This window comes from Meriones unguiculatus, chromosome 3 (genome assembly GCF_030254825.1).
Source record: "Meriones unguiculatus strain TT.TT164.6M chromosome 3, Bangor_MerUng_6.1, whole genome shotgun sequence".
Classification (NCBI taxonomy): domain Eukaryota; kingdom Metazoa; phylum Chordata; class Mammalia; order Rodentia; family Muridae; genus Meriones; species Meriones unguiculatus.
Window position 1 is genome coordinate 179635706 of NC_083351.1, and position 27479 is coordinate 179663184.

A 27479-nucleotide genomic window follows, 5' to 3' on the forward strand; every position below is an offset into this window, starting at 1 on the left:
TCTGATGTTTATTCAATTTGCCTTTTTGAATGAAGATTGAACATTTTACCCAGGGTCCTCCTTCTTGATTAGCTTCTTTAGGTGTACAGATTTTTGTATGATTATCCTATATTATATGTCTAATATTCACTTTGGGACCTCATGAAACTGAAAAGCTTCTATAAAGCAAAGGACACTGTCCTCAGAACAAAGTGACAGCCTATAGATTGGGAAAGGATCTTCACCAACCCTACATCTGACAGAGGGCTAATATCCAGAATATATAAAGAACTCAAGAAGTTAAACAGCACCAAATCAAGTAATCCAATTTAAAAAAGGGGGTACAGAGCTAAACAGAGAATTCTCAATAGAGGAATGTCAAATGGCAGAGAAACACTTAAAGAAATGCTCAACATCCTTAGCTATCAGGAAAATGAAATCAAAATGACCCTGAGATTTCACCTTACACCCATCAGAATGACTAAGATCAACTCAAGTGAGAACACATGCTGGAGAGCATGTGGAGAAAGGGGAACCCGCCTTCATTGCTGATGGGAATGTAAATTTGTGCAACCACTTTGGAAACCAATCTGGTGTTTTCTCAGACAATTAGGAATCGTGCTACCTCAAGATCCAGCTATACCACTCCTGGGCATATATCCAAAAGATGCTCAAGTATACAACAAGGACATTTGCTCAACCATGTTTGTAGCAGCGTTATTTGTAATAGCCAGAAGCTAGAAACAAGCCAGATGTCCATCAACGGAGGAATGGATACAGAAATTGTGGTACATCTACACAATGGAATACTATTCAGCAATTAAAAATAAGGAAATAATGAAATTTGTAGGCAAATGGTGGGAACTAGAAAAGATCATCCTGAATGAGGTATCCCAGAAGCAGAAAGACACACATGGTATATAGTCACTCATAAGTGGATATTAGACATATATAGTATAAACATACTAAAATCTCTCAACATTCTTGCTGTGACTCCTTGTTTTATGATGCTGACATGTACCTTTATAAGCTATTCTCACAAGTGTAACAAGCAGAAGAGAGTGCCAGTGTTAACACAGGATCCCTTCTCAACCCAAAGAGGTACAATTTGGAAGCAAATCTAAAATTAACAAATTTTCTTTTCCTCATGCATGTGTGTGTGTGTGTGTGTGTGCTCACTCCCGTGCTGTCCTGTGTGTGCAGGTTTGTGTGTATGCAAGTGCACGTACGTATGAGCATGCACATGTGCACGCACAGAAGACAACCTCTGTTGCTGTTCTTTGGCTGCTATTTACTGTTTTTTGAGCCTGGCCTGGGGTTTGCCACGCAGGTCAGCCTGGCTGGCCAGCACATCCCAGGCATGCTCTTGTCCCACCCTCTTAGTACGGGGTTACAAGTGCAGGCCGCCACACCCAGCTTTCTCTTAACACGGTTCTGGGGTCCTTGTGCTTTTAGGGCAAGCTGACTGATCCAACCCCCCAGCCCCTTCTTTGCATCTTTTGCTCAGGGTGTGTTTGAACTGTGGGGAGAATGTTGGTGAGAGTGATCACAGCTACTTACAGAACTGGCACCTGGCTAAACTATCGGGGAACTTCAGTGAATCATAGATGCATAACCAATCACAGAGTTCTAAAATCATTGAATCCTACTCTGAAATTTCACCACGATTCTCACTGTGGACATGTCCTAAAGCAGTAATGAGCTTCAGCATATCTATAAATGGTTGTCTCTCCTTTTGGAGAATTATACATAACTGCTTTGACACCGAGAACCCAATCTTGTCTCCACAGATAGAACATGGGATTGCAAGATCAAATTATGCTCTAAGTAACACAAACACTTCTTGTGTCAATTTCACCAAGATGAAGTCTGTCAAAATTATTCTAGAATGTACCCGGTGGTGGTGGCAAACAACTTTAATCCAAGCACTTGGAAGGCAGAGGCAGGAGGATCTCTGTGAGTCTGAGGCCAGCCTGGTCTACATAGTGAGTTCCTAGACAGCCAGAGCTATATAGTGAGATCCTGTGTGAAAAGAAAATATTATTCTAGAGTTTTTTTTTTAAAAGCAGAGTGAAATTATATGACACACTGTACTACTCCTGAGGTGGTTAGAAGCAGGAAATATAGGACAATTGCAAATGGAAACTCTTTGATAATAGTATAAAATATAAACCATTAAATTAGAAAATGTGTGCGTATATATGAAATAGTAAACCACTAGATAACCCCCAGCTAAGGGACCAGCGGTGACTGACAGCTGCGGGGACAGGGGCTGTGAGTCTCCTCTAAGAGAGCAGCCCCCGAGAGGTCTAACTGCCCCAATGGACAGCTACAACCTAAGGAGGACACGGGCAGCACTAACGAGATTTTTTTGTTTTGTTTTGTTTTTTGTTTTAAAGAAAAGGTGGAGAGATGGCTCAGAGGCTAAGGGTGCTTACTGCTCTTGCAGAGGACCCAGGTTCAGTTGGCAGCACCCAAATGGCAGCTCAAAATCGTCTGTAACTCCAATTCCAGGTGGCCTAACGCCCTCTGCTAGCTTCCATTGGCATTAGGCACATGCACCGCGCACATGCATACATGCAAGCAAAATACTCACCTAAAATAACATAATCTGTAAAAAATGAGGACATAAAGTCGGGTAGGTATGAATTAGAGGGTGGATCTGAGAGGAGATGGGGGAAATGATAATGTTAAAAATGTTTTGAATTCTTGAACTAATAAAACTGTGTTTAAAAATATTGAGCTAGTACTATAAGCTAATAAAAAATGATGAAGTTAGGAATACTAGGTTTATATATCCAAGTTACAGAAAGCACATTTTATAAATAACAATTTTTCTACAAATTAAAATATGCCTTTTAATCTTTGAAAGCCTATTTATAGCCATATCTAAATGTATATCCATGTACCAGTCTCTATCTCCATTTATAAGAAGTATCAATGGCATTTTCCTTGACTATGAGATACAATACAATTTCTCTAAAAGAGCCTTCATTTTCTTTCATTGTATAATAGACAGTGCCCAGTCCTACAGGCCACGTGTCTATGCCAAAATTTTACTGAGTTACCCACCATTGTTTTGGTCATGGCCTGTGACTTCCGCGTCTGAAGTCAAAGTCCTGTGTTTAGTTCTCAGAATAATAAACTCACTCAAGAGATCCAAATCTCCCCGTTTCTTATTGTAAGATGGCTTGGTTTGTGAAGAGGAAGATAATTCAACAGATGGCATAGGGTTGCCAAGTCCAACACAAGTGCTGCCCGTCCTCCGCAGCAGTCCAGCAGCCCGCTCTTGGTCACTCTTTGGATTTTCTTCTCTTTTGGTTTTATTGACGGTGACACATTCACCAGACAAACAAAGATGCGGCACTTCCTTTTCTGAAGATGGTCTCTTCTCTGGATGTAATGTGTGCACATTTGCAGACTTCTCACTGATAGCCACAGTGGGCGAGAGACAACGCCTATGTTCTAGCCAGGCTGGAAACAAGAAAATAAAAGGCACCAAAATGACTTCCATGTCTAAATGATAACTTTTAGTTAGGCTGTAATTTCCTGTTACCATAATTATGTCTTTAGGGTCCTTAGGGGTAGTTTATTTACTGTTTGGAAAATCCATTTTTTAGTCTAAATAAAATAAGCTTTTAAAAGAATAAAAGTTACAGGGTGTGGATGTGCATGACTTTAATCCCAGCACTCAGGGAGGCAGAAGCAAGCTGATCTCTGTAAGTTCCAGGACAGCCTGGTCTACAAAGTAAGTCCAAGACAGCCAAACCTACACAGATCCTGTCTGAAGAAACAAAACAAAACAAAACAAAACACAAAATAAAACAAAAGTTTACTTTCTTCTCTCCCTCTTTCTGAGACAGGGTCTCTGTGTAACAGCTCTGGAAGTCTCTTTTTAGACCAGGTTGGCCCCTCCTAAAGACAGACACAACCTGCTCAATCCATATTATTTTACTTCTCTATATATGATTTCATGGGTGACCACTTGGTATTCTAGAACCAATTCGGGGGAGGGAGCTCTTCCCTGAGGAAGACTATTTCTCCTGCTGTCAGCATTCCTTAGTTCCTTGAGTTCTGTGTGTAGGGTTGAGGCCCTGGAAGATTTCCCCCTTCCATGTAGGCATGCTGTTGGTGTCATCTTTTTTCAGGTTTTGCTTAAGCAGCCATACTGATGATACTTCATGGACAGTTTTCCTCACGTTGCTTAGAGACACAGTCTCACAGCAAACTTCTTGCTCTTTTGGCTCTTACAATCTTTCTGCCATATCCCGTCCTCTTCCACTGTGATCCCCGAGCCTGCTGGTCGGGACTGGGCACCATACAGTCACTTGCTCTCTGCACTCTGATCATTGTTTTGTGTCGGTCAAGAAGACTTTCTTTGATGAGGGGCTAATCTTTGAACACTCTATTGCACCATGAGTCCATCTAAGCCTGGGATGGACTCAGGTGGCTGCTGAGGCCTTCCTCCCAGAAGAGCTCTGCACTCTTCCAGTTTCCTGAGTGATGGTAACACCTAAGGCTCACTTTAAAGATATTTTCTATAACAAACTACTTTCCTCAAACTGTTTCTCAGACTTTTTACATCTGAAACTTACTACTTACTGTAGAAACTAATTTTTGAAAGTATGCACACACATTTATTATTAAAATGGCTAAAAATTTAAAAGACTGTAGAATTTTAGGCAGAATAGGACTTTACGTTTACATAATTAAGTTGCCATATTTTTTTCTGAGAAGAAAGTAGAGCCTAGGAAGGTCAAAAGTCATAAGCTGGCAGAACCAAGGCATGAGAATGTTAAGCCTTAGTTAATATTTTCCTAATCATTGAGGAGAAACCTAGTGTCAGACAGCTCCCGTGAAATGAAATGGTCACACAAGCTGACTTACTGGTCTATACTTACATTCCAGCTGAAATACTTTTGTAGGCAGGAAAATCTCCAGCTTAGTCTCCGTAGAGGACAGACCATGATGACACAAATATGACTTCAGATGCTCCAAAGTTTCAGCCATTATTGGATTTAGTCTTGCTTGTCTCCACCCCTTGGCTTTTGCAGAGCTAATCACAAGGCTGTCTTCTTTGATAGAAAAGATATTCTTCATATCTGCAAGTGAATACTGACTGCTGGGCTCCTGAAATCTTGGAACTTGAGAACATACAAATACAGAAAAAAAGTGAATGAAAAACAATAAACAGACATACTGGATGTTCACAATAAAATGTATTTTCACATATTAGGAAAAGGTGAAATTTGAAATTATATCTGGTATATAATTTTCAAAATGTTAGCATTCATATAAGTCCACATAATCGCACAAATAATTCCTTCTTTTGTTTTTGAGAGTTTCATAAAGCACAGCTGCTCTTGAATTTTCAACGTGGTTGAGAATGACTCTGACCTAATGATCCTTCTCTGCCTCCACCTCCAGCGCTCTGGCACTGACAGGTGAGTGTTAACATGCCCAGCTCATACAGTGCTGGGGTCTGAACCCAGCTCTATCAACCAACGTAAATCCCCAGCCCTCAAGTTATTCAGTCTTTGGAAATATCAAGAAGTTAAAAATCAGTCCATATTTAGTATGGGCTGAAACAAAAGAAACTATATTCTGATTGTTTAAAAATTACTAAACTAATATACTTGATATGCTTTAGAAGAATAGAAGATTTATTAAGTCTCAAATTCTAACTCATTATAGTGAACCTTAATAAGACATCTTCAGATTTTAGGGTGAATGTCATCTTAGACATTGTGGTACAGACCTTATTATGTCAGGACTTTTAGCCTAAATAGGTGAAATCACAACATACAGAAGAAATGGATTGGCACAATTACTTAATAATACTGCCTGTATTATAAGCATCCACCCCAAATTAAAATTATAAAATTTGAAATTGTAACTTTGGAATGATGCATTTTTTACAATACTAATAATAACTTAAAACAGATAAGTACCAGTATTAATATTAGCAATTACCAAAAACATGACATTATACTAAGTATTTTCCATGCATCATTTCTAAGTAATCCATGGAAGAATCCTATGAAGTAGATATTATTTTAGTAGTTTTATTGACTTATGACCAGTAAGCAAAGAAATAAATGTTTTTAGAAGAAAAAAAAATGGATCATTGATTCATTATCACAGACAAGAAAATTAGTATCTCTGCCCAGAGGCAGGAGGCTTAACAACTCAAGGTTATTTATTCTGAGCTGCATAGCCCAGACTATATGAGCCATTGTCTTTTGAAAAACCAAAGAAAAACTATTTGTGTGATTTCTATTTTTCTGGTTAACATGGACTTTCACATTATTTTAACCTTTCTTTTTTTTTTGAGACAGAGTCTCTCTCTATAGCCCTAGCTGTCTGTCCTGGAACTTGCTCTGTAGACTAGGCTAGCTCAAACTCAATGTCTTCCTGCCCTTGCCTCCCAAGTGCTGGGATTAAAGGCGCCACCACCATCCAGCTTGTATATATCTTTGTATAGACACACATTTTTAGAAAACACACAACATCTTCATTATTATTCTCATTGGATACAGAGAGAGTCCTGGAGGGGTTTATTCAACTCAAAATTATCTTATTAAATTGTAAATGGATTTTGTTAAAGGTGTTAAAGCATTCTTGAAAAGCTTTAAAAATGGAAAACTTTTATATTACTTTTCACATTAGCTGTATAGTCAGTCTAAGAACTACAAAGTATTTACATAGATACACATGTAAATGTATTGTTAGATTGTCTGCTTTTCTTTAGTTCATAGATAAGAGTTATGGGAAAATCAGCAAGGCTGAGACTTTTATCTAATGAGCCTCTAGAAGATAACTGGACTTTGTGTCATGTCACATATCTCATGTTATGATTCAATTAAAGACAATATCTGAGATTTGTGCTCTTTGATTCTATTTGCCTTTCAGTAGCGAGCATTCTGTACCTGTAAGCAAGAATGAGACCCAGGAGTTTCTGCAGCTTCCCAGTTGCCACAGCATACAATATTTATTAGCTGATTCTCCAGCACTAAGCAAATTGCTGTCAAAGAAAAATCAAAGATTATTTACTAATAGTATTGGCTGTTTTCTATAACAAAATTTTAAGAGAAGTACTTTCCTAAGTTTTTTTTTTTAATTTTATTTTCCTTATTAGTTACATTTTGTTAACTCTGTGTCCCAGCTGTATCCCGCTCCCTCATTCCCTCCCCAACCCCACACTCCCTCCCTGGTCTCCTCCCTGCCCCTTTCCAAGTCCACTGATTGGGGAGGACCTCCTCCCCTTTCATTTGACCCTGTTTTATCAGGTATCTTCAGGGCTGGCTGCAAAGTCCTCCTCTGTGGCCTAACAGGACTGCTCCTCCCCTGGGGTGGGGTGGGGGGTCAAAGAGCCTGCCCTTGAGAGCCTGTTAGAAATGGTCCTTGTTCCCCTTACTTTGGGAAACTACTTGGTTACTGAGCTACCACGGGCCACATCCGAGCAGAAGTTCTAGGTTATATCCATAGATGATCTTTGGTTGAGTGTCAGTCTCAGAGAAGACCCCTGTGCCCAGATATATTTGGTCCTTGTAGAGCTCCTATCCTTTCCATATCATACTAACTCCCCTTCTTTCATATGATTCCCTGCACTCTGCCGAGGGTTTGGTTATGAGTCTTAGTGTCTGCTTTGAAACACTGCTAGGTAGAGTCTTTCAGATGCCTTCTGCGGTAGACTCCTGTCATACGTTCAATGCACATCCCATTTGTCTTTCTAAATGAGGATTGATCATCTTTGCCCTTGTCCACTTTCTTGAATATCTTCTTTAGGTGTGTAGATTTCATTATGTTTATCATACCTTATAGGTCTATATAAGCGAGTATATACCACGTTTGTCTTTTTGCTTCTGAGATACTTCACTCAGAACGATCTTTTCTAGATCTCACCATTGGCCTGCAAATTTCATGATTTCCTCCTTTTTGATTGCTGAGTAGTATTCCATTGTGTAAAAATACCACAATTTCTGTATCCATTCCTCCGTTGATGGACATCTGGGTTTTTTCCAGGTTCTGGCTATTACAAATAAAGCTGCTACAAACATGGTTGAACAAATGTCCTTGTTGTGTACTAGGAGTGGTATAGCTGGGTCTTGAGGTAGCACTATTCCTAATTGTCTGAGAAAGCGCCAGATTGACTTCCAAAGTGGTTGTACCAGTTTACATTCCCACCAGCAATGGAGGAGGGTTCCCCTTTCTCGACAACCTCTCCAGCATGTGTTGTCACTTGAGTTTTTGATCTTGGCCATTCTGATGGGTGTAAGGTGAAATCTCAGGGTCATTTTGATTTGCATTTCCCTAATGGCTAATGAGGTTGAACATTTCTTTAAGTGTTTCTCTGCCATTCGATGTTCCTCTATCGAGAATTCTCTGTTTAACTCTATTCCCCATTTTTTAATTGGATTACTTGGTTTGTTGCTTTTCTGCTTCTTTAGTTCTTTATATATATTGGATATTATCCCTCTGTCAGATAAAGGGTTGGTGAAGATTCTTTCCCAATCTGTAGGCAGTCGTTCTAAGTTTTTTTTATATGTAAATGCAAGTAAAAAAAAAACCCTGTATTTTGTAAATGTATAAACTGAAGTTGAACTGTATAAACCAAATTTCTAATTACTTTTTCCTTCCCTTAAAGATTTGGTGTTAGCTGGGTGGTGGTGGCACACGCTTGTAATCCAGCACTCAAGAGGCAAAAGGCAGGCAGATCTCTGAGTTCGAGGTCAGCCTGGTCTATAGAGTGAGTTCCAGGACAGCCAGGGCTACACAGAGAAACCCTGTCTTGAAAAAACAAAAAGAAATTGTTATTAATAAATTTCTCTATTAGGCCTGCATGCCTAAAATTATTGTGGTGTTCAAGCTTCATCATTAGTGTGAGTGACTCAGAACCATGAGGGGATTAGCAAGGCACAGGGAGGGTGTATCAGCAAGGGCATTTCTGTGTGTTGAGGGCTGTTGGGGTGGTACCATCCCATGGCTGGGATCAAAGGGAAGGACAAAGGGAGAGACTGAGAAAGCAAATGAGCATTAGATTTCCTGGCTCTGCTTCTTTGCCAACCATGAAATAAACAGCTGTTCTCCTACCCCTATAATGACATGTTGCCAAAGCAACTATGGACTAAACCCTCTGAAACTATGAACCAAGATAAAGCTTTCTTCACTTAAGCTGTTTCTGCCAGATAATTGATTGTAGCAACAACAAATGTAAATAATACAGAGGCTGATTACTGGTGGCTTCTTTTAACCAGGTTTACAGTAAAAATTGGGATAAAAAAGCTGAGTGGGAAGATGCAAAAACAAAAAACAAAAAAACCCAACAACCATGTAATTTGGCTAGAAAGGGGTTAATTTAAATTTTTAATAATTAGGATGGAGTTGTTAAAGGGACCAGCACCACTAGAGAGAAGCTAACACTTTGCACTGTGCCCCTAAGAAAGATACCTGTGGGCAGCTCAGGAATTGAATCAACAGCAAATATCACAGGCTTTAAGGTGTAAAACTCATCTGAAAGACTCTCCTTTGAGAAGTGAGCAATGGGGCACCTTGTTCCCATGGTCCAAGGAAGCCTGACTACTGCTTTAACTGGCCGCAGACCTTGGCCATCAGCCACATTTCCAGGCATACAGAATAGAAAAACCGTGGTTTCATGCAGGCTAAAGCAGGTTAGAACCCACATTTTTAAAAGAAAATCTGGAAGGCCAGGAAATGTGTAACAAACAGGGTTGGATTTCCTGCATGGAGCCTCTGAGCAGGAGAAGAGGGAACCTCAATTTAAGAGAATGCCTCCTTAAGATGGGGCATTAGGCAAGACTGTAAGACATTTTTGTTTCTTTGCGTTTTTTTTTGTTTGTTTTTTTTTTCAAAAGAGGGTTTCTCTGTTTTAGCCCTGGCTGTCCTGGACTCACTCTGTACACCAGGCTGGCCTTGAACTCACAGGGATCCACCTGCCTCTGCCTCTCTGGGTGCTGGGATTACGTTTAAAATTAATGAGTGATGGAAGAGGGCCTAGTCCATTGTGGGTGGAGCCATCCATGGGCTTGTAGTCCTGGGTTCTATAAGAAAGCAGACACCCCTCCACCCTCCATGGCCTCTGCATCAGCTCCTGCCTCCTGGCTTCTTCCCTGTTTGAGTTCCTGTCCTGCTTTCCATGGTGGGCAGCGATGTGAAAGTGTAAGCGAAGTAAAACCTTTCATTCCCAGGTTATTCTTGGCGATGGTGCTCCATCACAGCAACAGAAATCCCAACTTAGAAAGAGAGGAGTCATGCGAGTTGAAAATGGCAAGGTTATGCCGGCTGGGGAGTCCCAGCCCCTTGCAGTATACATCAGAACACCACATGCTTCAGAGGCTGAGCCTGAAACTACAGGACTTGATGACTGCACTGCTAGGCTTTGGCTGTATTTTGGTTTCATCTTTCCTTTCTATATTCTTCCATTTCAGAATAGGAATATTCACTCCTGTTGTATATGGGCAGTATGTGATTTTCTTTCTAATTTTACAGAGGTTCAAGTAAGAGATTGCCTTGACTCTCAGTGGAGATTCTGAATTTGAACTTTCAAACAGTGTAAAACTTTTAAGCCTCTAGGACTCAAGGAGACAGGCTGAATACATTTGGACAAAAACCTTTGGGGACAAAGAATGGAATGGTATTTAAAGTGATGTTTCTGTGTGTGAAGCTGATGGTAGGTAGAATATTTTCTATCTTGGTAAATTTTTTATCACTGTAGCCAAATGCCTAATAGAAATAAGAGTGAAAGAATTTATTTGGTTTTTCGTTCAGAGGGTTCAGTCCATGAGCTTAGTCCTGTGAGCCTGGGCAGACATCGTGGTGGTAGGAGCTGTAGGCAGAAGAGAGCTGTTCCCTTGATGGCTGACCAGGAAGCAGAGGCAGGGAATTCTGGTGCTTATTTGACCTCTTCTCCTTCCCTTATTGTGTCAGTATCCCAAGTTTCTCATGGTGGGCCTGCCTCCTGTTCAGCCAATGCTCTCTGGCCCCAGTTACACCCATGGGTATGCTTCATTAATCCTCTACATCTAGTGATTCTACATCTAGTTAGAAATAAGGATTTTTAATCACAACTACTTTTATCTCCCTCAGTACTGACTGGAGCCACATGGCTCCCTTGGAATAATTTTAGTACTTTTCTGCATAAAAAAATTACAATACCAACACTGTAAGCTATGTGAAATAAAACCAATAAGTAAAATTATTGTGTTTACTATTTACACAATAAAGTTTATATTCAAACTTTATATTATATTAAAGTTTATATAAAGTATTCAACAATACTTTATATAAACTTTACCTTGGGCTCATTTTATATAGAAATTCTAGTCTTTTCGTTGTTAGAACTATGCAAAAGTCTTATTGTCCCTACTTTTGCCAGAGGTGACAAGGTCCTAAGTTTAGATCAAGTTCCTAAATCTTGGTAGGTATGGAGGGTTCAGAGGGGAAGAAGGAGGAAATATATATGAGCGTTAACGTCAACCACAGCTCATTAATAGCTATGAAGCTATGGGCCCTGGTGAGTCACACGCTTCATATGCCACACCTCCCACTTTATTGAAATGGGGAACGAATTGCATTCTGTTTCTCAGTTCATATGGAACATATTTGAGGATGGCAATAACAGGTATTTCTAGATTCTAAGTTGACAATAAGTGGTACTTGTAAGCTAGTTTTTTTTAGTTCTAAACTACATAGTTCATCTACACAGTCTAAAACCCTGCTCATTTGATAAAAAACTTGAGAATCTGAAAAATTCTTGAAATTTACCAAGGGCTTTTTTTTTTTTTTTTTTTGATAATACACTTCAGATTGTAGGTAATTATCCTGAAGTAGAAATAAGAAGAATTGCTTCAGCCAGCCATGCCCAATAAAAGCAAATATTTTTGCTTTTAATGAAGTGTTTTGAAGACATGTTTCCCATGTCAGTTGGCATGGAAATACACTCTTACTTCATCCAGACTTTTGTTCTCTCTCCCTAAAACCTAACACGGTTCTTATATGTGGAAGGCACTACAAGGAAGTCAAGGGTATAGCAGCAGTACTCATTGTCTTTTAACATTTTTTAGCCTTACAATTGAGGTACAATTCTTCTTTTTTTAAATACAGGTAACCAACATGTAGACCAAGTTGGTCTAAAATTCATAACTTTACTGCTCAGGCCGCCAAACACTGAAATAATAGGAATAATTGCAATACCTAGATTTAAGACCATTTTTAAAAATAGGAACTTTAAAGGTTTTAGTCATTAGCCAGATGGAAGTGACTTATCTCTTGATGTGATGAGTACCTTTCAGCTGTTTCAAATGACGCTAGATCCATTAACTGTTTTAAAAGCTATTTTGAAGCCAGGAGTGGTGGCACACACCTTTTGTTTGTTTGTTTGTTTGGTTGGTTTTTCCATTGCTGAGGACAGAACCCAGGGCCTATGTGCTTGCTAGGCAAGCGCTCTATCACTGAGCTAAATCCCCAACCCCTGGTGGCACACATCTTTGATCTCAGCGCTTAAGAGGCAGGGGCAGGCGGATCTTTGTGAGTTTGAGGCCAACCTAATCTACAGAGTGAGTCCAGGATAGCCAGGACTGCACAGAGAAATCCCGTCTCAAAAGCAACCCCTACCTCCCACCCCCAAAAGCCATTTTGTTTTAATTTTGCCAAATCATAATGCATCAGTTAAGACTTGTTTTATAAACTCTCATTAGCTATTTGAGTTACAACAATAAATAGAAAATAGTCCTGTGTGATTAAAGAGTTACTACAGGGGCTGGAGAGATAGCTCAGCAGTTAAGAGCACTGAATGCTCTTCCAGAGAACCCCGGTTCAATTTCCAGCCCTGTCAGAACTGTCTATAACTCCAGGATCTATCACCCTCACACAGACATTCATGCAAGCAAAAACCACCAATACACATGAAATAAAAATTTAAAAAAAGTTACAATGATTAATATTTGAATGCTAACTAAAATTTAAGTTTATATTAATGTATATTGATTTGTTTTTGATTGCCAACTTGCTTCCTCAGACAGATTAGGAAATATAGAGAAATGAGAGTGTGAAAGAGTCTAATAAAAACAACTCTGTTTCGCCTTAGCAGAGGCACTAAAGTATGTGATTGCATGCTTATGCCATGCTGTTCCAGAGCTCACGCATGCCACAGACATGCCAAGCTCAGGGTTTCTAGGTGTAGTCCTGGCTGTCCTGGAACCTGCTTTGTAGAAGAGGCTGGCCTCGAACTCACAGAGATCCACCTGCCTGTACCTCCCTAGTGTTAGGATTAAAGGCGTGCACCTAGCTGCAAATAATTCTTAAATAGAATGTGAAGATATACTTAGGGTACTCAATGCTGGCTCCTCCATGTCTCAGTTAGACACCAAACAGACCATTAAAGATGCGAACAGAACCTGTAATGAGTTCTGGGTCCTTGGCTACTGCTGCTTCTAGCTCTCCTGGCAGGAGCAGCCCAGGAATCATTCACGAGGGACTCGAAGGCATTTCTAATTCTCCTGGAGGTGTGTGATTTAGGACGCATTCCAGTTTATAATGGGAATGAAGATTGTACTAAGTTCCTAGTTTTGTAACTTGAATAAGAAGCAAAATTGATGGCTTTATTTCAAGATGATAGACTAAACTTACTTTGGAAAACACTACATTTATGTATGCTGCCTAATAAAAGATAGCATCCAAAGCTACCTCAGACTCTGTCAGGCAATCATATATGCTGGGCTTCTAAGATACACCATTTTGGCCTTTAATCCCAGCACTTGTGAGGCAGAGGCAGGTGGAACTCTGAGTTCAAGACCAGCCTGGTCTACATAGAGAAAGCTTGTCTTGAAAAACAAAACAAGGGATAGGAGAGATGGCTCAGCAGTTAAGAGTACCACTGCTTTTCCACAGGACCTGGGTTCAACTACCAGCACCCATATAGTGGCTCACGACCTTCTGTAACTCTAATTCCAGACACTATTCTGGCCTCCCTGGGTACCACGCACACATTTATACAGACACACATGCAGGTAAAATACCCACACATGCACAATAAAACAACTAAAAGAAAAGAAAAACAAAACAAATTGGATCCAACTGGAATATGAATATTTAGCCTTGTAGTAGCAACTCTAAGATGGCAGACCATTCTCTACCATAACAATGGATGCTGAACAGATTTATGGACCAACCCCTAGTTCTATATATCTGATATTCTCAATACTGAGGCCATAATGACAGGTCAAAGAACATACACTGATAAAAACTAAGTTGGGAAATAAGTTGATGAACACACTATGCTGGAACCCTTGCCTACTCCGGCCACAGATGTATCATCTTTTAGAAGACCTCATAATGAGTCTTTGAAGCAGACACCCAGCATCACAGAGAGACTGAGGCCAGAGAAATTAGGAGCAAGTGATGGAGCCAGGACATTTAACTTTAATGCAGAGTTTTAAGACACTTATTCTGGGGTACACTGTGACTCCCCAAATGTATACACTGAAATCTTAGTCTCAGAACATGAGACAATGACTAGTACCTTTTAATAAAGAGGAAATTAGGCAATGAGATCAGTAGAGTAGATCTTAATCCTACACAACCACACCAGCCCAGCAAACACCTTACTCAGTAGGCTCCAGGACCCTGAGGAAGTAAGACGTTATTGTTCATGCCAGCTAGTCCGTGCAATTTCTTATGGAACCCACAGAGCGTGCCTTCCATGGCATGAGTGTCACCAGCAAGCGTTCAGGGGCAACTTCCGAATCATTCTATTTCTGTCAGGATCCTGAAACTTACTTATTAAAAGTTACTTACTTTCACTAGTAATTATTGTAATAGTAATATACTCAAAATTCTGAAAACTGTAAAAGATGACATTGTGAAAAATATCCTACCATATTGTCATATTACCTAGTTTCCTTCTAGGCAAAGTCATTCTTATGTGTTTCTGTGTCACCATCTAACAATATTCTATAAAAAAAAATCAGAGATGTGTGCATATATAGTCATAGCCTCTCCCCAGCTTTATATATATATAAAATATATAAATATATTATATATAAATATATGTAATATATATACATATAATATATACACAGTCTCATAATTTTTCATTAAAGCTTCTTGGAAGTTGTCTTTAAATGGAGATATTTCATTAAAAAATGCTTGTCCTGAACTGCAGCTTGGGTTCTAGATATAATCTTTACTTACATTTTACACACAGCAGAAAATGGAAATGTCTGAAATCTTGCATGTAATAAACTCACTGAAGAATGTTGCCTTGGTAAGCTTAGATGTATTGGTGGCATTTCTAATTCTCCTGAAATATATGAAAATTAAAGTTATATAATACTGTAAAAATAAGATAACTTTTAGAACTCTTGTAAATAATTACTGGGTCAACTTGCTGCAACAAAATGTTCGTATTAGTTTTTTGAGAATTTAGTATGATGCATTTTATCACATTCACCTCTTTTCCTCAACTCCTCCCAGATCCACACATCCAACCCAACTTTGTGTCCTCTTTTTTTTTTTTCTGCCATCAAGTCCAATTTGTGCTGCTCACAGACTTTTTGATGTTCAGTAAGAAGAAATTTGGGGGTGGAGCTAGAGATATAGCTCAGTTGCTAAAGCATTAGAACCTTAGTTCAGTCCTAGTACCCATGTGAGAAGCTGGGCATGAGGGCTTGCCCTTGAAATCCCAGCCTATCCTTTGTCCATGAGCCCAAAGTCTCAGTGGGAAAGCCTGTCTCAGAAAACGAAGTGGAAGGCTCCTAAGGAATGGTGCCCGAGCTTGACCTCTGGCTTCCACTCACATATATGCACACATACAGAACACAAGAAATTTAGACTCCTTGAGCTAAGAAATAACAGTCCTAAATTTATATCTATATAATGAACTACAAATTATTACTTGGTATCTCAATTATGATAGTGGTGACTTTTAAAAATGACAGTGACAGCTGAATTTGACGGAGTTAGCTATCTAAGATAAACCCTAAGAGCTTTGTGTATAAGAAGAGTTTTAGTTCTGGAGGCTAATGTTGTCCATACTTAGGAGACAGCACTATTTTCTATATAAGAGTAATTCTTCACTTTAATGAGTCAGGACTCTAGATGTCTTTGTCGGAATTATAAATTAATAGAATGGGCCTGAAAACTAGATCTGCCTTTATTGAAAAGCAGTACAGTATAAAGCAGTAAACACCCTCATAGATATACATGTGCTTTGAGTATAAATGTTCTAAGTAACAATCTCATCAATATAATTTTAAAAGAACACAATTTGGCTTTATTCTGGAACAAAACATGATGCAGTTCCCAAATCTGATATGATAATGATAAAATAATGATACAGCAGAGAATGATATGCTGCTGTAAGGGATTAAGAGCGCTACCTTTGAAGCGTTGGCAAGATGGCTTAGTATGTAAGAGTGCTTGCCACCAACCCTGACGACCTGAGTTCAAGCCCCGGAATCCACATGGTGGACGGAGAGAACCGACTCCCATTAGCTGCCTTCTGACCTTTATACACACACCATGGCACCACTCCACTCAATAAATAAATGTGTAATTGAAAGCTCTGTTTTCGATTATAACAAAGATCAATAAGATTACTAACACCAAAAGGAAACATAAGGTTTTGGAGCTAAAGTGATGGCTTTGTAGTTGGCAGCACTTGCCACTCTTACAGAGAACCCAGGTTTGAGTCTCAGCATCCACGCTGGGTGTTTTACAGCATGGTTTCAGGGCATCTAATGCTCTTTTTTGCCCTCAGATAGCAAGTGTATGCACACAGCGCACACACATACTCAGACATACACATATAAAGTAAAATAATAAAAAATAAAGTTAAAGTACTCAGTTATAATTTGAGATTATATCTGTGTGTGGGGTGTGTGGGTGTTTATGCATGCACATCAGGGTGAGGCCAGAAGTCAAAGCTGGGTGTCTTACACAATCACTCTCTGCCATAATTTTTGGTACCAGGTCTGTCCCTGAACCTACAGTCGGCCAACTCAGCTACTAGCTGCTGGGGAGCTCACACTCAGAACTCATACTTGTATAGCATGCACTTTACTGACTAAGTCTTCCCCCAAGCCCCAAGATTTGCAGTATTTCCTCCATTCATCTTCTCAAATGTTTGTAACTCTGTTGTATATATGACTCGCTCTTGTGGCTGACAAGATTCTGATAGGGCAAATATAAAGGGGCAGAAAAAAGAAAAAGATGACAAGTAAGATAATGATAATGATCAAGTTTTTGAACACAAAAACTGATTCACAGTAGACTATAAATGCAGATTTAGTGTTCTTCCATATCATATAGGTAAAACTTGGTAGGCCAATGACTTGGGCAAAGTCTTTACCTGGTTTACTGGGCTCTGGTTCATGTGGGCTTGCAATAGTTAAGCTTTCTGTGGAGTTGCATTTTATATCAAATTCATGCTTGGTAATAAGACCTGAAAGGAAATAGAAGAAATTCTAGCAACAAAGTACCATTAAAATTATGTCTTATAACACTATTCCATGGCTTTTTCCTTTCAAACTTTAAGAGGAAACTTTAAAATTTAAAGTATCTTTATCGCCTTACTGTAGACAAATTTTTTTCTTTTAGAGAGGGCTGGATATTCTGGAAAAAAATGCTGACATAATTGATAAATTCTATTCTCCAATGCACATGCCCTTCCCTCCTCATCTATCAATTAAAATAATCAAAGGAATATAAAAATGCAAAAATCAGCATAACAATTGGAAGCTAAGATGGAGCAAATGCTTTGAAACATAATCTTCACCCATCAATGTGACTTTCTAAACTCAATTTAACTGGGACTCTCCTGTGGTTCTGGAGACTAAAACCAAGCCTTGGTGTGCTGGGCACTCTGCCACAGAACTACACTCACTGGCGCTGGTGTTAATGATTACTTCTCTTTCCAGTTGCTTGGTATATTGTGCCAATTACTTTATTATTATTTACACATGCTTACGTATGTGTGTGTGCACCAACGCATATGTGCATGTGGAGGCCACAGGGCAATCTCCCTCGGTTACTCTCCACATTACTTTTCAGTCTCTCAGTGAGCCAGAGCTCACCGATCTGATTTAAAGCTAGAATGTTTCAGCCTTCTCGGCACTGGGGTCACAGCATGCGCACTCATGCCTGCTCAGTGGGTCCCGAGAACTGACTGTAGGTCCTCGTGTTCCAGTGGCGAGCTTCTTACTGACCCAGCCCTCTCTCCAGCCCTGTCACGTACTATTCATTTTAACTCATCCTCTGTGACACACAACTCTTATAAACAGTATACACATTAACTCCTTGAGTGCAACACAGATTTATCTATTTGTTTACGAAATTATTCATCTTATAACTGGTATGCACACCTTTCCTCTACATACTTTTATTAAGTTGATAATGAGTCTTATAGTTGGTGGGTTCTTAGAATCACAAAATATGTAAAATTATTGTCAGAAAGAAAAAGCAGTGAGGAAACTGGAGTAAACTGGCCCTGAGGCACTTTCCCATGCTACAGTTTTTACTAGGTGCTGGGGCAAACAGAATGTAGATAAAATTTTTAAGACAAATCTATCTTTACTAGAGTTCAGGGCTAATATAGTGGCTAGAAAGTGAATTCAGGAAAGGAGAGAGCCACAGAGAAGGCCCAAACTCTAATATATAAATACTCTCTGTCTAAATCTTTAACTCCTGAACTACATGTTTGGTGTGGTGTCCATAAAAAAAAATACTTAACAGAGACTTCAACTTATTCCTGCCGTAGGGGTGAAAAGCTTTTTGAGCAAAGCTGACAATTTACTGTTAAATAAACAAAAACCAACTCTCATTAGTGGGACAGAGCAGAACTTAACTAAAAGCCACAGAAGGATAATACAGCTAACTTCATCCTGACCTTCAAATGTCAAGGCTTCTTAAGACAAGAAAACAGATGAGGATGTCCACTTTCACCATTACTGTTCACCACTGCACTAAAAGTCCTAATAGGACAGTACAGCAATAAAGAGAAATAAAAAGTATCCAAACTGGAAAGGAGGTAGTCAAATTATGTCTGTTTGCAAATATTGTGATATTATACATAAAGATGTAAGCCTCTGGCAAAATAAAACCTGGAGTAAAGAAATTTGCAGGATGCTACTGATAAACTATCCATCAGGTCCAAAAGAAACTGGGGACAAATGCCTCTTAGCATACCAAAATGCATGCTGTCCTCCAGGCTCCCTCGGCATCACAAGCACCTATGAGAATCCATGCTGACATCTTGGCTCTTCTCACCCTGCCTACTACCCTAAACTCCAGCTCAAGGGATTCCCTTAACCCAGTTTTCCTGTCATTGTAGCCTCTTTGTCCTCTCTATCTTTGCCCACTCTTCTCTTTGTTCTCCCTTTCTTCTTGTTCTCTCTCCTCTCTACCTGCCTCTCTCTTCTCATGGCCCAGTTCATTCTGCTGGCCATGTTTAGTCTACTACTTTCTTTTCCTGCTCCGGACTCTTCTACAGGTCTCTGGTTGTACTCTCCCTCATATCTACAACAAAAACCTTCTCCTCAATTATTCCTTGGAGCAGTCATGTCCTCATTTTATACACTATGCAAAAATCATCATACACTGTGGCTAGAAATGCGAACTAATACAGAAAAAACCAGAGCGAGTATACACACAGTCTGGCAAGCCTGCGGCTGGGCGATAAAACAATTAACACAAACAGTATCTCAGAGCAATACCTGCAAATCCATGTCCATTGCAGCTTCTCTGACAGAAGCTAAAATGTGGGGACGCCCTGGGTCATACACATAGGAGACAATCAGAATCCTGAAAATCCTAGCAGCTCCTCAGGCAGTTAAGCAACTCTCTCTCTCTCAATCTCTCTCTCTCTCTCTCTCTCTCTCTCTCTCTCTCTCTCACACACACACACACACACACACACACACACACACACACGGAAATGCTAGAATAACAGATACCCAAGAAATAACAAATGGAATTATATGAAATAAGAAGTCTCTGTATCCTACCACAGAGGGCCTCTGAAAGACTCTACCCAGCAGTGTATCAAAGCAGATGCTGAGACTCATAACCAAACTTTGGGTAGAGTGCAGGGAATCGTATGAAAGAAGGGGGAGACAGTAAGACCAGGAGAGGACAGGAGCTCCACAAGGAGAGCAACAAAACCAAAATATCTGGGCACAGGAGTCTTTTCTGAGACTGATACCCCAACCAAAGACCATTAATGGATATAACCTAGAATCCCTGCTCAGATGTAGCCCATGGCAGCTCAGTATCCACATGGGTTCCCTAGTAAGGGGAACTGGAACTGTCTCTGACAACTTAGGGGCTGGCTCTTTGACCACATCCCCATGAGGGGGGAGTAGCCTTGCCAGGGCCACAGAGGAGGATAATGTAGCCAGTCCTGATGAGACCTGATAAGCTAGGGGCAGATGGAAGGGGAGGAGGACCTCCCCTATCAGTGGACTTGGAGAGGGGCAGGAAGGAGAAGAGGGAGAGAGGGTGGAATTGGGAGGGAATAAAGAAGGGGGCTATGGCTGGGATACAAAGTGAATAAACTGTAATTAATATATTAAAATTTTTGGAAAAAAAAAGAGTTGGGAACCCCCCAAAAGTAGGGACTCATATCTAGAATATATAAGGAATAGCAAAAATCAAATAACAGCAAATTCACAAATCTTTTGGTCAATAAATGGGCTAATTAACTGGATAGTTTTCAAAAGAAGAAATACAAATAGCTAATAAATACTTGGAAGAGTGCTACATATCCTTGGCTATATATTAGGGAAAGGCAATTTAAAAGTGCTCTGAGATTCTAGTTACCCCAGTTGGAAGGGTTATCATCAGGAAAAAAAGAACAAATGCTGCTGAGGATATGGGGAGAACTTTTACCTAGTTGTGGTGGGAATACAAACTTGGGAATTCACTAAGGAACTAGGTATGAAGGTTTCTCAGTAAGTTAAAGACAGAACTACGACAGCACACAGTTAGATAACTCCTGGGTACATATCAAAAGGACTCTAAGGGCTATCACAGAGACATTGGCACTCCATGTTTACTGCTGCACTATCACAATAGCTATGGGATGGAACTAGCAGAGATGCTCATCAAAGATCAGTAGATAGCATAGGACATATACCTATGGAATTTTACTCAGCCATAAAGAAGAAATTATGACACTTGCAGAAATATGAGAGGAACTAGAAAGTATTATAAAAAGCATTACAGACTCACATTTTCTCTCTAATGCATATCCTGGCTTTTAATTTTTACACAGATGTATATGTGTTCTGGGGAGGTATAGGTCACACAACTAGAAGGGAGAAAAGTATTAAAGTACAGTTTTAAGAGGAGAACAAAAAAGGTAAGAGAATAATGTGACATGAAAACAGAAAAAGAAGGAGGGGGACTAGCAGGAGCAGGGCAGAAGTCTGGAGGAGAGAAGGGAAGACCAACAAAAAAGATGAAACCCAGTAACAAATTAAATAGAAAAATTAAGAAAATAAATGTACACATGCAAAAAACTTCTAAATAAATATTTATAGCAGGCTTATTTGTAACAGCTAAAACATAAAATAATTCAACTGTCTATCAACAGATGTGTGGATAATTAAAATGTGAGAAAACATCTCTACAATGAGATGTTATTTGGCTATAACAATCAATAAAGTACTGCTAAGTTTGAAGAATCATGGTAAGCAGATGAGGGCAGCCCAGGGAGATCACCTACCGTATGGTCGGAGCTTCACTGAGTGTCCAGAATGAGCAACTCTGCGTTGGATTCTCAGGAATGTAACAGTGGTTGCCAAGCACACAAAGGCTCTGAGTCAGACTCAGACACCAGAAAAAGTGATAATAGGTCAAAGGTCTAATAGCAACAATCCTGAGACTCCAACACGTAACTTACAGAACGTCTCTGCAAAGTATTTTAACAAATAAGAATTCAGATAACAAGTAGATTTGCTTGTTTGCTTGTTTGTTTGCTTTGTTTTTCAAGATTGGGTTTCTCTGTGTAACCACCCTGGGTATCCTGGAACTCGATTTGTAGAACAGGCTGGTCTTGAACTCATAGATGGGGTTTCTATGTGTAGCCGCTCTGTAAACAAGGCTGACCTTGAACTCAGAGATCTGTCTGCCTCTGCCTCCCAAATGCTGGAATTAAAGGTGTGCACCACCTCACCTAGCACAGCAGTTTTTAAAGGAACACATCTCTACGCGGATTCTCACCTCTTTGTTCATTTTCATCTCCATCAGCCATTATTTCAGGTATTAGGTTTAATGACTCCTTCAGTTCTGATGGTGGTAGAGCAGGAATTTCTTGTTTGGGGTTTGTAGAGATTAAGAATTCAAACTCAGAAGGAAAAACTGATGGCTGAAATAATATAACATTTTGAAAAATTTAAGAGACATTTCCAAGTAAATATATTTGATTCCTAAATGGATGTTTGTTTAAATGGCACACTAAAACTCAAACTTAAGTCAGGTTCTGTCTTAACTGCTATACAGACTTAAAAAAAAAAAGAGGTTTAGTAGTCAGAAATAGGTTCTTCTTACAAGCAATGCCTTTCTTGATTAATCCCTTTTATAATCCCCATCCCCTAAGTGACACACAGTAAATGCGTATGTAGCTTCTTTTTGGCTAAAAAAAATTTAGAAATTCTACATTAAAAAGAGTTAAAGAAATTGAGAGATAGAAAAGTAGCAAAGGGTGGAACTGGGAGGAGAGGTGGGAGGGGCTATGATTGGGATGTAAAGCGAATAAATAAATTAGTTTTAAAAGTACCAAAACCTGAATAGGTGTGATGGAATAGAGTTCGTCTCTACTGCATCCCATGGGCTATATTTTTCTCTCATCCTCACAGACAATATTCCTCAACAGGTGAGACTGTACCACTCAGAAATAACGTGGGAAGGGGAAGGGGGAGGGGCTGGAGTCAGCAGGTCAATAAACAAATTAATACCTTCACCAACTTGTTCACATTTTATCTGTAAGGAAACCCTTGAAGTGCCTTTACTGCATTGTGTGTGTGTCCTTTGGTATTAAGAAAAGCCCCAATATATAAAATATTTCAGTTGTCCATAAAAACATGTCTTTAAATTAGAATGTCCATAGAATTTACCTTATAATTTTTAAACTTAACTACTTACATTTCTATATCAAGTATAGTGATAAAAGAGGTTTGAAAATTCTCTGTACCTGGACTGCCCACTAGACAATTAAATCAGAATATAACTGGGTAGGATCCAATGTCAACCTCAGCTACAGCTGAAAATCACTACTTAGAGTAAATTTGGCTCCATAATTGTCACATATTCAACTTGGTATCAAAAAATTTAGCATGACAGTTGCAAACAGTTAAAGTAAACTGCTAAAATTTATAAACGCATGCACTCTTACTTCTGGAAATACATTACTGAAAGCAAGTGTTATGATTCTATTTGAAACATACTAGTGTCTTCTTACAAAAGGTCTCCTCAGCCATATGAAAATCTCTCACAAAAGGTTCCAAACGTTCTTCAACAGAGAAACATTCCCTTGAATCAAAAATTAAACAAGATTAATTAATACTTACTAAAACCTGTAACAAATATTGCCAATCAAAATACAAAGACTATCATGCAAGCTGAGCTGAAGCAATGGAACAGTGTCTAAACCTGTGGCTACACAAAGAATGTTCTCTCAAATAAAAGCAATTACAGTAGCAGGCAACTACATACGGGAGATTCTCCTTCCCGGAGAGGTGTTCTTTGGAATCTGGAAGTGGGTCCTTCACCAGAGGGAGCTTTAGTCTGCTCCAGAGAGTATCCACAGTGGGTAGATAATTGTCCACTGTTTCATTTATAAAAATCATTTCCTCATCAATAAGTAATCCTGAAAAAAATAAGGAATTAAGAATCTAATAGTTATACAAGAGATATATAGACATTAAATATTAATGGATTTTTCAAACACACCAAAATAATCTAGTTCTCCATTTTACTATGTATATGAAACACAGATTGTAGTACCCAGACCAAAGAAAGAGCTCAAAAAATGTGGTATTATTCAGCATATGGAAATAAAGACAAATGTTCTAAAAGAGTTGCATTATAGTGACATACTTTATCAGCAAAGACTGGCTTAATTACTGGAGGGAAATATTTTCTACTTCAAAATAGCACCAAAAGTTTAAAGAAATAAAAATGTTATACTCCGGTTGAGTCTGCTTCTCCGTTCTCTGCATTATTTAATCTGTAAGGACATACAATGAATGGATATGATCTAGAGAGCCTAAGTATGAAATTACTGGCTCCATCATTACAAAGTTATCCAAACAAGGCTGGCACTTACCTAATTATAATGAAAATTATAATGAAAACTGTATACTGGAACATCTACTTGGAAAGTATGATATACTTTACATATTAAAAGCACCACTGATAATATTAAGCAGTGATTTCCCTCTCTATCATAACCTTTTATGTTTGGGTTACTTTAGAATCTTGGCTAGTTGTTGACTAGTGATCTTCCGATCCACGGATGTAAACATTAAATTAGCTCCCCCCCTTTTCAATAAATTTCTTAGTGAAAAAGAAAAGAAAATGTACACTTAGAGAAGGAAACACCCAGGAAGCCAAAATCTCCAATCTGAAAGCTGCCTTGAGTGTGGAGAATGGACAAGTCTCTTGTGCTGGGCAGTAGCATTTCGGCCAAGTGCAGGTAGCAGGTGTCAGGAGAGGAACAATGTTTTCAGGCAGTGATGTCTCTTCTGGACAACTACATAAGTAATGTGACAGAATGCAAGCATCCAGGAGCATCCCTTCCTGTGCTAAATATGTATCAAAGGAAAACTTGCCATACAAACCAACTTCATAAGTGACCAACCAAATCATTTAAGTCCCTGCTTATCTCCTGACTAGAAATTCCCTGTGAGACACTGATGAAAGCTCATCAGCCAAGTCCACCGAAGCAGGACTAAGCTGAGAAAATTAAGGGCAATTTATCCATATAATGTGCCGTTGTGCAAATGCTGATGAAGTCAAGAGTGAAAAAGGCATTAGTTATACCCTGCCCCGTTAGTCTTCCAAACACAAGCTCCGAGGCTGTCACCCCAAATAAAGCCACATTCTGATTTCTACTGCAGTGGACACCTCATGTCCCTCATGAAGTCAGTCCCCAAGAGTCAACTTCCATTTTTGATGCAGCCACTAGAGGTCAGGCTGTCACCACAACCAAGGCTGTCAGGGAAGGCTGTTTTCCCCAGGCACGCGGTGGCCTCCGTGCACAACTACAGCTGTCCTGTGTGCCCTGCCACTCTTACTTCAGAGCAATCATGTGTGCTCCTCACTGTATCACGCTGTGTAGACGGCTGATAAGCAGTAAATGCAAAGCTCAGTTATGAAAGAAGCAGGAAAAACAGCTTTAGTGACAGGAAACTTGGCAAAAGTTACTTCTGTTCACTTAGAAAACCCAAGTCAACTAGATGAAAACAGAGTTCCTTAAGATGTGTGTATAAATTATTAAAGTAATGATTTCCTAATGAATACTGTTGAGAATCTTAGAAAACAAAACAACAACAACAAACTTACATTGAATAAAAAAGCAAGACAAACCATTCCCCATCCCCATCCCCCAGCTAGGAAAACTATCGAAATGTTTTAAAGGATCTAACACAGATTTTCCAAGAGGTGTGATTTTAGAACTTTTGGGGAAAGTGACTACAAAGCAAATATAGACAAATAAATGCATGAAGTCAGGGAGAAAAACAAGAGACTAAACATATGTCATAGGCTTAGAGCTCAAATTATGTGACACTGACATAATAGACAAAACAATAGAAAACCTAGAATTAAACTGGAAATGGGTAAGAACTTAGCATTTAATATAAGCAGCATTTATGATAGTGGGAAAGGCTCTTAACTAAATGATATTGGGACAAATGTCGAAATATTTTTAAAATGTTCCTAGTTTTAAACATAAAAGTTGAAATAAAATTATATAAAACATTACAAAATTAATGGTGTGCCACGGCACACACCTAGAATTCCAGTACCCAGGAGGTAGAGGCGGGTAGATTTCTGTGAGTTTAAAGCCAGCCTGGTCTACAAAGTGAGTTTTGGACCAGCTAGAGTTACACCACAAGACCCTGTCTCAAAACAAACAAATCAATGGAAACGTTATACAATAAGGGAACATTTTTCTAAGGATAAATGCAATTCAAGAATCTATACAGTAAAACATCAACAGAACAGATTAAAGTTAAATGCATTTGGAATTACTGTTGTCTTTACATATAAAAACACATGCAAATAAAAATGATGATTTTTATAAAATAAAAATATACAAATAGCTAATACACATTAATAACTTTTAAAAATGCAAATGAAATATACAGTTGTTTATGTGTATCACCATAATATCAGCAGCAATGTATGCAGTGGCGACACAGCTGGCATGAATAAATTATTCTCATACTATACCCGTGGTATTAATGCTAAGAACAAAATCATGTAAAATACTTCCATCTCCAAGATTAACCTCAGTGAAAGAACTAGAAATGAGAGTATATATCCATGTATGTGTTTGAAATTAATAACATTTAAAACTACAAAGAAAACAGATTACAAAGATGATAAAGTGATGTCTGTGATACGGGACACCAAAGAAAATCAAGTTAAGCATTATTTTCCCTTAGTGAATTGATTTCATCCAACAATGGCTTGTAGTGCCACAGATTAACAACAACTCTCTGTGTGGATCCTGCTAGTTTTTTTTAAAATAAATCATCCACATATATATAATATAAAATATTTTCATCTTCATAAAATTTTACAAGAAGTTTTAATAATAAACCAGGAAAAATAATTATAAAAGAAAACTAAAACCACAATTTATCCCCAAGCCTCCATGGCAACTTTCCAAACTGCATCACATGAAAGGAGCAGTAAAATAACTTGGCTGTAGCTTTATTTTACCCCCCCAAGACAGGGTTTCTCTGTGTAGCCCTGGCTGTCCTGGAACTCACTATGCAGCCCATGCTGGCCTTCAACTCACTAGGTAGACCAGGCTGGCCTCCAACTCACAGAGATCCGCCTACCTTTGAAATTAAAGGTACTAGATATAAGGTTTGTACTTCCAGCTACAGCATTTCTTAAATAGCAGGATCGATTATATAACAGACCTTCAAGTTTTATCATTAAACACAGAATAGGCCATTATATATTACAAGAAAGCCAGTTCTCAGCAAGGTTTGAAGAACTCAGTCAGCTAGAGCGTTTCGGAGAATGGTTTGGATAAAACATTATTTTAGTTGATATTGACACATTTCTTAGCATAATATGACTACAACTCCATCTCTGATGTAAGGTTTGCTTTCACATATATTAGGTAAGACTGAGCATCGTTAGGGCATTTTGAGAAATAACATACAGGCATAACTTCAGAATCCAAAATATAATATCCCATTACACTTCCGCATCACAAAATCTAGACCCAGAGCCAATGACAT

At 39.0% G+C, this 27479-nt stretch overlaps 1 protein-coding gene across 1 annotated transcript in view; it reads right to left on the minus strand.

Moving 5' to 3' along the window:
• The window catches only part of Shoc1 (shortage in chiasmata 1), a 76618-nt gene that overhangs the window by 36588 nt on the left and 12551 nt on the right, over nt 1-27479 (minus strand). The window contains exons 5-12 of the mRNA XM_060381134.1: nt 23710-23863; nt 23442-23526; nt 22219-22363; nt 17348-17440; nt 15190-15298; nt 6909-7003; nt 4881-5123; nt 3052-3453 (exon numbers count right to left, since the gene is read on the minus strand). Coding sequence (XP_060237117.1) covers nt 3052-3453; nt 4881-5123; nt 6909-7003; nt 15190-15298; nt 17348-17440; nt 22219-22363; nt 23442-23526; nt 23710-23863 — 1326 coding nt within the window. The remainder of the gene's footprint in view (nt 1-3051; nt 3454-4880; nt 5124-6908; nt 7004-15189; nt 15299-17347; nt 17441-22218; nt 22364-23441; nt 23527-23709; nt 23864-27479) is intronic.